An 11,607-nucleotide genomic window follows, 5' to 3' on the forward strand; every position below is an offset into this window, starting at 1 on the left:
TGGAGGGCTCACAGTCTAATTTTGTACCTGAGGCAATGGGAGGGTTAAGTGACTTGTCCAAGATCACAAGGATCAGCAGTGGGATTTGAACCAGGGACCTCTGGATGTCAAGACTGGTGCTCTAGCCACTAGGCTACTTCTCCAAATTCCATCCCACATTCTAAACACAGCCTTGATACCCTTTTCTAAACCCCCAACTCCTGAGAGATGGTTGGAGAACCATCATGATCTATTAGGACAGCATCTATGAACCAGAGTTCAATTCCCACTTCAGGCACAGGCAGCTCCTTGTGACTCTGGGCAAGTCACTTAACCCTCCATTGCCCCATGTAAGCCGCATTGAGTCTGCCATGAGTGTGAAAGCGCGGGGTACAAATGTAAGAAAAAAAAAAAAAACATAAAAATTCCCCTTGGGTAGTATTAGTGAAAGACTTAAATCCCCTTTGCCTCCCCAACACACACACACTCCTTTGTAATACTCAGATTCCCCCTCGTCAATGGTATCCTGTCTACTGTAATTCTCAACAATATTTAAAATGAGTGACAAGTGTTTTAAATGTGAAACTTAATTTAAAAATTGTGAAGAGGACCAGTTGTCACACTAGAACATTACTTGGTCTGAAAAATCCAGTGCTTATTTTGTGGAAAGATTAATTTTCTTATCGTCCAATACTTAAGAAGAACAGCTTTTTCCATGACTCATTACATGGTTTCACATTGTATACATATTATCTCTCTTATGTGGAAGCTTGCCAACTCCACAGAAAGGCAGACTCTTCTGTAAACCCCAACATGGCCAGCATTTCGAGATGTTCCTCTCCATTAGGGGGATTCACTTATAAATGTCACCGATATCACTTCTTGCCAATATATGATATGTAAGGGGAATATTGAAGCTGGTTGCCCCCTAGTGGCTTGTTCTACTAATGTTTTTTTTCTACATGAAATACTGATCACTAAATAGAAAAGTATACTACTTTTTCATACATCTTCTGATCTCCTGTTGCTTGTTTACAGAGATCTGTGATATCTCTGGTTTAACTGTCCCTATGTCTTATTGCCTCTATAATGGAAAAAGTGTGTTCAAATGTACTGAAGATCCTAAACCTTTTTAAAAGAGGTAGAAATCAGGCCTTACATGACTTATGTGTCCTGGGTAAGCTGGTCGTTTCTAGCTGGCTGTACAGAATGAACATTTTTTATAAAGAGATTAATGTCCAGGATTCGTCACTCTAAATCATGTCTGATTTTTTTATTTTAAATTTGAGAAGTACTTTTTGAAGGTACTCACAAAAGATGTAAAGGATCCTTTGTGACATCACCAACTTAAAGCGTACTACTCAGGCTGGATGATGTAGAATAACAGTCCTACTGCCCAATGCTTGTTAAATGAACAATGGCTTCCTTAAATAATGGGTCATGTGATCCTCTCTGCACCAATGAGAAATGCACTTATTGTTCATGATGATTTCAATGTATAATTCTCCCCTCTCATTTGTGTCCTCCCATAGCTTAAGATAGAGCTGTCCACAGTCATCAAAGATCTCATTCAGAACTATGATTACCAGGATGGAACTAACACCACGACTGAGGAAACATGGGACTATGTTCAGAGACAGGTGAGGTGATACCTTTTATCCTGCTCCGTGGCCCTCCCACTGTTCTGGTGAAGCAGTAACATTCTCCAAATCCCGGTGTCCTTCCTGCCTTTATCTCTCCACCTTGCAGAAAAATCTCAACATGCCTGTTAGCCAAGAAGAGCCTGTCTCCAAATATGAAGGTTTTTCTTTACCTGAGTACCACTTCTTAGCATGTCTACCTTTGATGGACTCATTGGTGGACCCTCTGCTCTGACCTAGAGGAAGGTAGCAAAACATAAAACCCAGCAGCTAAAGAAGAACAATTCCTGCACTTTCTCTTTGTTCTTAACATGGACTTATAATGTTGTTTTATAGTTTGCTCATTATTCTGGTCATTTTCCCCCTCTAAGGCCATTATGAGTGGTGGAGAGCAAGCTAGGCCTCCCTGAGAGGGGAGACCAAACACTATTACAGTCCCACCAGCATTCTCAGTGTACCTCATACAGTCATTTGCTTTCATATAGTCGGGCCCTTCATTTTCAGCTTAAACAGCATAGATGACTCATAAATAAACTGAATGCCCTCAGAATAGGCTCTAAAGTGACTGGGTTAGAAAGTGATTTTGGAAAGTAACATAGTAGATGACGGCAGAAAAAGACCTGCACGGTCCATCCAGTCTGCCCAACAAGATAACTCATATGTGCTACTTTTTGTGTATACCCTACTTTGATTTGTACCTGTTTTCTTCAGGGCACAGACCGTATAAGTCTGCCCCGCCTCCCACCACCGGCTCTGGCACAGACCGTATAAGTCTGCCCAGCACTATCCCTGCCTCCCAACCACTAGTCCCGCTTCCCACCACCGGGTTTGGCACAGACCGTATAAGTCTGCCCCGCCTCCCGATCCTGACTAAGCTCCTGAGGATCCATTCCTTCTAAACAGGATTCCTTTATGCTTATCTCATGTATGTTTGAATTCCGTTACCATTTTCATTTCCACCACCTCCCGTGGGAGAGCATTCCAAGCATCCACTACTCTCTCTCCGTGAAAAAATACTTCCTAACATTTTTCTTGAGTCTGCCCCCCTTCAATCTCATTTCATGTCCTCTCGTTCTACCACCGTCCCATCTCCGGAAAAGGTTCGTTTGCGGATTAATACCTTTCAAATATTTGAACGTCTATATCATATCACCCCTGTTTCTCCTTTCCTCCAGAGTATACATGTTTAGTTCAGCAAGTCTCTCCTCATACGTCTTGTAACGCAAATCCCATACCATTTTCGTTGCTTTTCTTTGCACTGCTTCAATTCTTTTTACATCCTTAGCAAGATACGGCCTCCAAAACTGAACAATACTCCAGGTGGGGCCTCACCAACGACTTATACAGGGGCATCAACACCCCCTTTCTTCTGCTGGTCACACCTCTCTCTATACAGCCTAACAACCTTCTAGCTACGGCCACCGCCTTGTCACACTGTTTTGTCGCCTTCAAATCCTCAGATACTATCACCCCAAGATCCCTCTCTCCGTCCGTACCTATCAGACTCTCCCCGCCTAACACATACGTCTCCTGTGGATTTCTATTCCCTAAGTGCATCACTTTGCATTTCTTCGCATTGAATTTTAATTGCCAAACCGTAGACCATTCTTCTAGCTTCCTCAGATCCTTTTTCATGTTTTCCACTCCCTCCCGGGTGTCCACTCTGTTACAGAGTAGTGGTAAATGGAACTTGCTCTGAGGAAAGGGATGTTACTAGTGGTGTGGGCCGGTTCTTTTTAATATTTTTGTAAGTGATATAGCTGAAGGGCTGATGGCATGGGTAGGCATAGCTGAAGTAGAAGCACAGTGGTCCAAGCTGCTATAAATATGGCAACTGATCTTTCAACAAGGAAAGTAAACAAAAACAAGACAATCAGGAAGCCTATGCGGTTCTCCAAACGGCTGAAAAAATAAGGGCAAAAGAGGCAAGAAATACAGAAGAACACAACAAGAGGATCATGGAAAAGATTACTGGATTAAACTCAAAGAAACAAAGAGGAAAACGCAGCTAGTTAAAACACAGGTGGAAGAAAAAATGGCTAAAGATTTAAAGAGAGGTGTCAAGACCTTTTTCAGATATATTGGGGAAAGGAGAAAAGCTAGGAATAGACTTGAAAGATGCTGAGAATGGCTATGTGGAGAGTGATGAGGATAAAATGAATGTGCTAAACAAATACTTCTCTTTGGTGTTCATGGAAGAAAATCCTAGAGAAGGACCATGGTTGGCTTCTGAGGTGTATCTTGGAATGAAGTGGATATTGCACTGGTCATGGAAGAAAGTGTTTATAAACAGCTTGAAAATCTGAAAGTGGACAAAGTTATGGGGCCAGAGGGGATATATTCCAGGATACTGAGGGAGCTCAGAGAAGTCCTGGCAGGACCTCTTAAGGGTTTATTTAATAGATCTTTAGAGACAGGAGAGGTTCTGTGGGGATTATAGACAAGCTGATGTGGTCCCTCTTCACAAAAGTGGAGACGGGGAAGAAGTGGGAAACTAGGCCGGTACTCCTCATATCGGTGGTATGAAAAATAATGGAGTCGCTGCTGAAGGAAAGGATAGTTAACTTTCTAGAAGCCAACGGTTACAGGATCTGAGGCAACATAGCTTTACCAAAGATTGGAAACTAGTTGACTGACAGGCAGCAGAGGGTGGTGGTGAATAGAATCCACCTTCCTTTCCTCCAAGTGGATTCTATTCACCACCACCACCGACCCCCAAGGCACTCCACTGTTCACCTTCCTTTCCTCCAAGTGAACAGTGGAGTGCCTTGGGGGTCGGTGTGGGGACCGATTCTGTTTAAAATATTTGTGAAAGACATTGATGAAGGGTTAGAGGGAAAATTTTGCCTTTTTGTGGATGACACGAAGATAGCTAATAGAGCGGATACTCCAGAGGGAGTAGAAATCATGAGATCTCCAAATATTGGAAGAATGGTCAAAGATCTGGCAGTTAAAATTTAATGCAAAAACGTGCAAAGTGATGCACTTGGGATACAGAAATCCAAAAGAGATGTACCAGATAGGAGGAGAAAGTGTTTTTTGCTAAGCACAGCTCAGGAGAGGGACCTTGGGGTGATGGTGTCTGAGGATCTGAAGGTGACGAAACAATGCGACAAGGTGGTGGTTATGGCCAGAAGGATGCTAGGCTGCATAGAGAGAGGTATAACCAGTAGAAGAAAGGAGGTGTTGATGCCCCATACAAGTCATTGGTGAGGCCCCTCTTGGAGTACTGTGTTCAGTTTTGGAGGCCGTCTCCTGCTAAGAATAGACTTGAAGCGGTTCAAAGAAAAGTGGCAAAAATGGTATGGGGTTTGCATAGCAAGAGTACAATGAGAGACTTGATGACCTGAACGTATATACCCTGGAGGAAAGGAGAAACAGAGGTGATATGATGCAGACGCTCAAATATTTGAAAGGTATTAATCCACAAACAAATCTTTTCCACAGACAGGAAGATGGTAGAACTAGAGGATATGAACTGAGGTTGAAGGGGGGGGGGGGGGGCCGACTCAGGAATAATGTCAGGAAGTATTTTTTCACCAAGAAGGGTGGAAGATATCTGGAATACCCTCCTGCGAGAGGAGATGGAGATAAAAATGGTAATGGAATTCAAAAATGCGTGGGATAAACACAAAGGTATCCTGTTTAGAAGGAATGGATCCAAAGAAGCTTAGCAGAGATTAGGTGACAACACCAGTAATTGAGGAGCAAAGCCAGTACTGGGCAGACTTCTACAGTCTGTGCCCTGATCGTGGCTGGATAGATTCATCTTCAGAAGTTGGAGAAAAAGGCCAGTGCTTGGCAGACTTCTACAGTCTGTGCCCTGATTGTGGCTGAATAGATTTGTATGGACTGGAGTGGAGCTTTTCAGGGGCTTCGATGACAACTTCAGAAGTTTTAGAACAAGGACAGTGCCGGTCAGATTTCTACAGTCTATGCCCTGAATATGGCAAGGACAAATCAAGATCAGGTATGCATATGAAATATCACGCCATTTATGTAATGAGTTTATCTTGTTGGGCAAACTGGATGGACTGTACAGGTCTTTATCTGCCGTCATCTACTATGTATGCTACTATGGCAAGGTTTTGTTTCTTTGCAGATGATATCAAAATCTGCAATAGCGTAGACAACCTTGATGGTGTGGATAACATGAGGAATGACTTAACAAAGCTTGAGGAATGGCCTGGAATTTGGCAGCTAAAATTTAATGCTAAAAAATGCATGGTCATGCATTTGGGCTACGGAAACCTGAGGGAGTAGTAACTTTAGGAGGTGAAGTACTTTCATGCACAAAAGAGAAGCGGGACTTGGATGTGATCGTATGTGGGATGGCCAAACAGTTAGAAAAGAGGACAGTGAAGCTAGAAGGATACTTAAGTATATAGGAAGAGGAATGGCAAGTAGAAAAAAGGAGGTAATGATGACCCTGTATAAGACTCTGGAGAGACCTCATTTAGAATACTGTGTACAAGTCAGGAGACCACACCTTCAAAAAGATATATAAATGGGATGGAGTTGGTCCAGAGGGCAGCTGCTAAAATGGTCAGTGGTCTTCGTCATAAAGCGTATGGGGACAGACTTAAAGATTTCAGTACTTATACTTTGGAAGAAAAGCAGGGGAAGGGAAATAAGATTGAGATGTTTAAATACCTCCATGGCATATGTGCACAGGAGGCAAGTCTCAGTTGAAAGAAAATGAGAGGTCATAGGATGAAGGTGAAAGGTACCATGATTTAGGAAATTCTAACTGAATTGCGATTTTTGTTTCACAGCTGAGTTGTTGTGGATGGACAAACGTGAGTGACTGGGATGAAAACCCCATTATTAAAAATAGCTCTGGCTTCAGTTACCCCTGCTCCTGCAATCCCAACAGCCCACAAATCAACGGATTCTGTACGATATCTTCAAACAGTACAGTTTATAATTCCTTTCATTCCAAGGTAAATATTTGGGGGGGCACGTTTATTCACTCTGGAGTCTGCAGAACCAGTGTCTCTAACAGTGTCTCCCTGCCTTTCCTCCACACAGGGCTGTATGGAAAAGGTGCAGAGCTGGCTGAAGAATAACCTTGGCATAATTCTGGGGATCTGTGTAGGGGTTGCGGTTATTGAGGTGAGTACTAGAGCTGCCTGTCCACCACCCACCATGGCCTCTTACGTCATCATGTGATCCAGTCTTCATGATCTTTCTTGTGATGTTTGCCTTTAAATATGCAAACATGCATGGTGAGACTGCCCCTCCATGTTATCACATAACAATGTACTGCACCATACATGTCATGTGACCTTCCTCCATTGCTGTCATGAATTAGGGATTCTCAGGCCACACATAACCAGTCAGGTTTTCAGGATATCTACAATAAGTATACATGAGATTTGCATTCAGTGGAGGCAGCACATGCAAATTTATCTCATACATATTCATTGTAGGCAGGGCCTGGGCCCAATATGGGTGGGCAGAAAAACTCCGTCTTGTCCCACAAGTGATTTGGTCTGTCCCTCTTTCGTCTGCATGCCATATGGTCTCTCAGCACCCCCCCCCCCCACCCCCACCAACACACACACACACATATACCTTTTAAATAGCAGATTTTCACCGGCAGCAAACAGCAACTAATACACACGGTTCATGTTGGCCCCACAGCCTTACTTGTGATGCAACTTCTTGTTTCCGCATAGGCGGGAATACATCAGAGGGAGGGCTGTGGGGGCCGGTGCAAGCAGTATTTATCAGTCACTGCTCGCTGCAGGCGAAGATCTGCTATTTACAAGGTATGCAGGAGGGACAGTAGTTGGGAGTTTTTGGCTTGTGTGGCTTGGCGATCCCTGTCAGTCACATCATAGGTGTGCTGCTACTGGGTGGACGTGGGCCCACCCTTGGCTACGCACTGATTGTAGGTATCCTGAAAACCTGATGGCTGGAGGTGTCCTAAGGACTGGGTTGAGAACCCTTGATATGAATCCGTGTACATTATATCATGTGCCCCCCCCCAACTATGTTCACTTCTTAAAGTGGTTCTCTGAGCAACCTAGCTGGGCCAACCAAGTGGTCTTTTGTCTGCTCCCATCATTTCTGTTTTGGGGTAGGGGTAGTGAGCTGCTAACAGTCCAGTTTGAAGGTGTTGAACCTATGGTTTGAATCAATAATAGCAGAAGCTGTCTCACTGCTGGTCTGTGCTCGATGTGGGATCTGAGTCCTTGTCTTTTCTGGGTTTGATGTGATCATATGTGATGTTTCTCGCATCTCTGCCGTTTTTGCTGCAGGTCTTTGGAATGATGCTGTCCATATGTCTGTGCCGGAACATTCACAGTGAAGACTACACCAAAGTCCCCAAATACTGATCTGTGTGCTCCTATTACCAGCAGGCATGTGAGACAATGGCAAATTGAGGGCTGGAGCCACACCTGACACCTCTGTAGCACACGGAGACTCTTCACTGGACAATGTGTGTGTTTGGGGGGGGGGGGGGCATCATGTCTTAACCTGAATTCCCATCATACACTGCTGCAAAACATGTTCTAGTGCTCCCTCTGTAGAGAAGCTGGTGTGGCAGCTTATTCCCAGTCATTCCTTGGCACTTTCCCAGCTGGTGCTGTTGGTACAGCACTGGTCCCAGATGTGGGTATGTGTTGTGTACACCCTGAAATTTTTGTAACTGCACTTTTTCATTGCTTCAGACACAATCACGTGACCCAGAGTACACTAATGCCTAGTTGGTAATATACAGTGGACTGCAGCCATGATAGTGTCAGATTTCTGATTGCTAATTCTTAGAATAGTATTCTAAAGGAAACCTAGATGAAAACAAGTCCTTATTGCTCGAGATTGGGAAGAGTGACCTCTAGAACCTATGTATTGCCTGTGACAACCACTGTACCTTCTCTCCTTGGCCCTCTATACTTTAATATCTGCCATATCCTTTCAATATCTCTGTACACGTATCCACACCCATGTTTTCTAGGTGCACAAAATTTATAGAACACCCCTACAAACCTTTACAGCACATCTCTTCCAAACCTGCAACCCTACGTCTGGGTTAGGATATATGTGTGTAAATATATATATAATTTTTCTTCTTTTTTATGACTGGTAACAAAATGATGATAGGTTAAGAATCTGTTCAATTGATGAAATCTGTTATATTGATTAAAGACTAAATATGAGTTGGCGTCCTGGTACTGGGTCTATTTCAGGGCCTTGTGTGCCATCTGGACCAGGGTTGCTCAGGAGTGAAGACGTGGTTACTTTCGAGAGCAGCCCTCCACTGGAGAGGACACCTGCTCCCCTTCATGTCTTTATTTTTTTTCCCCAGATTTAATCTGCTTGTAGCTTACTTTGTAGACCGAAGGGAAGTGGAACTGCAGAGTGCGGAGGTGTAGCAGGAGAAAGAAGAAGGGCTAGATTGCGACTGTTCTCTTGCTCTGCTCCAGGCTTGGCTTGTCCTCTTCCCTGCGGGATACCTGGAAAGGCAAGGCTGGAGCAAAACACCTCTGCTACTCTGAAGTCTGAAAAGAAGTGGTGGAACTATGTTCCAGACCTTCCCCAAGTAATAGAGTCTTACTTATAGCTGCTCAAAGTTTTCTTGCAACACTAGAACTAAATGCTATTCTATCATCCTATATAATAATTTGCACCTCCGTCTGGATGCCTGGATTCGTAACACACTTCCCATTGGTCCACCCTGGCGATCACGTCAGAGGGCGGATCAGTGAGAGGCAAGGGAAGCCAGCACCAGCCAGCGGAGGTGAGTAGAGAATCGCCTCCCTCGAGTTCCAGCCCTTTCCCCTCTGAGTTCAATGCCTCTACTTCCATCCCTCCCTCCCCTTCCAGTTGCAGGATGTGACGCCCCCTCCTCTTCCAGTTGCAGGATGTCCTGCCCCCCCTCCCCTTCAAGGTCCATGGCCCTGCGCCTCCCTCTCTCTCTCTCTCCCCTCTGAGTGCAAGCACGACCTGTCCTCCGGCAGCCCCTCGCCTTCCTGTGTACCGGCTGTAATTTAAAAATTCTTACCTCGGGGTCCGGCGTCAGCAGTGAAGGTGAGCTGCTTTCCCATGTGTCTCAGCTCTGCCTCTGGTCCCGCCCTCATTTCCTGTTTCCGGAAGGGCGGGATCAGAGGCAGAGCTGAGACACATGGGAAGGCAGTCTGAAGCGCCGCTCGCCTTCACTGCTGATACCGGACCCCGAGGTAAGAATTTTTTAATTACAGCTGGCACGCAGGAAGGTGAGGGGCTGCTGGAGGACAGGTCGTGCTTGCATTTGGAGGGGACAGAGAGGAAGGGAGGCGTGGGGGTTTGGAACTTGGAGGAGAGAGGGGGCGTGGAACTCTGAGGGGAGGGAGGGGCATCCTGGAACTCGAAGAGGAGGGAAGGGAGGGGGTCCTGGAAATCGAAGGGGAGGGGGCAGGGGGTCCTGGGACTCGGAGGAGAGAGAGGGAGGTAGGGAGGGGGGCGTGGAACCTTGCTAGCGCCCGTTCCATTTCTTTCGGAATTGGGATTCATTGGCTTATTGCAGCATTCTATACAAGCGTTGTGTCAGAGGAGACAACGAAGCACGCTCACCTTCACAACGGTCTTTCTAAAGACCTCCCTTTGTTGAGGATTTGCCTTCATCAAATAGTTCTCAAAAGCATTCGGCATTAAGACTCCTGATGCAGGCCTAACGGCCGAAACACGACGTTGTGTCGTCTTTATACCTCAATAAACATCTTTATTATTATATATCCTTTCAGTCTTTGGAATCCTTGGTCGTCCTCCCACTTTTATTTTATTTCTTGTTGTTGTCCGTGGGGCGTCTAGAGTTCTCCGCGTTCTGGCGGATATTTTTTTCTCTATACATACCCCTTCTGACAGAGGCAGGGCCTAGCTCACATACTGTAAAGCTGCAATTGTTTCCATCATTATGCAGTGTGTATTTAATGTATTTCTTTGTTGTTGTTGTTTGTGTGTTTAACTTAAATAATGGATGGAGGAAGTAAAATCCAGTGCCTCTGTACCATTTCTGTTATGCAACTTTTGCCCCTCGCACTTAGACGAGAGAGAGGGGCTGGTGGAGAATTCTTTGGGCAAGAAAGAATAGGATCTGGAAAGTGTTACAAATGTTCTTGAAAATTACTTCCCCAGAGCAGAGCTTCAGAGGAAGACTTCTCACTGAATATGCAAAGCATGGGGAGGGACTGACATTAATACCATCAGGTAAGAAAGGAACTGAAATGATTTGGTACAGTTCTCACCTGGCCCACCACAACAGCAGCTGCATAATGTGTATGGTTACCTCTGGACAAGGTGTCTGGATGCTCTGGGGTGGATACTGTGGCTGACTTTTCAGTGTATATACGTCATCTAATTATAGAGGTGATGGGAGTATAGTATGATTACCCAGGGTTTTCTGGGTTCTAGGAACAGACTCAGGAGCCTATCAGTTACAGCACTCCCTATTGAAAATGACAAGACCTGGTAGTGCCTTTGTGGAATAAATGGAGGTGAATGAGGATTCCCCTGTACCGAGCAAAAAGTAGCCATGGACCTCTGCTCTACCACATTATGTTTTTGAACTTCCTGATACTAGGAATGACATCATGATGGTTGAAAGATGGTGCTGTCTGATCTGGCACTGCATGATTAATCCTATCAAGTAGGTCCTCGAATGTGGGATTCATTCATTTTACTGACCTGCTTTGCAAGGTGGAAATGAAAACTACAAAACTGCAAATGCTCCTGCTACAGAAATGGACCCAAAGTACCACATCCTGTGCTGGTCAGAGTTCATGATGCCCAGCATTCTGTCTTTCACAGTGGTCAATCCAGTTTACAGTACTAGGAAGTACCTGGCAGATCAGATTCCATTCCTTGTTGCTGACTCCTGGAATTGATTGAATCTCTGTAAATCTTGTTTTGCACTTTCTGGTTGTTTTGCAAATTCAAAATACAGTATAATGCTTCTACTCCAATTTCAATAGTGTATATGAGGGAAGGTGAATTCAGATATAAC

At 44.7% G+C, this 11,607-nt stretch overlaps 1 protein-coding gene across 1 annotated transcript in view; it reads left to right on the top strand.

Moving 5' to 3' along the window:
• CD82 (CD82 molecule) overlaps positions 1-8,791 on the top strand; it is an 82,504-nt gene extending 73,713 nt beyond the window's left edge. Inside the window, exons 6-9 of the mRNA XM_030200821.1 lie at positions 1,512-1,619; positions 6,395-6,562; positions 6,651-6,734; positions 7,886-8,791. Of these exons, the coding sequence (XP_030056681.1) occupies positions 1,512-1,619; positions 6,395-6,562; positions 6,651-6,734; positions 7,886-7,963 (438 nt within the window). The 3' untranslated portion in view covers positions 7,964-8,791. The remainder of the gene's footprint in view (positions 1-1,511; positions 1,620-6,394; positions 6,563-6,650; positions 6,735-7,885) is intronic.
• The last annotated feature ends 2,816 nt before the right edge of the window (positions 8,792-11,607 follow it).

The sequence above is a fragment of the Microcaecilia unicolor genome, chromosome 4 (assembly GCF_901765095.1).
Source record: "Microcaecilia unicolor chromosome 4, aMicUni1.1, whole genome shotgun sequence".
NCBI lineage: Eukaryota > Metazoa > Chordata > Amphibia > Gymnophiona > Siphonopidae > Microcaecilia > Microcaecilia unicolor.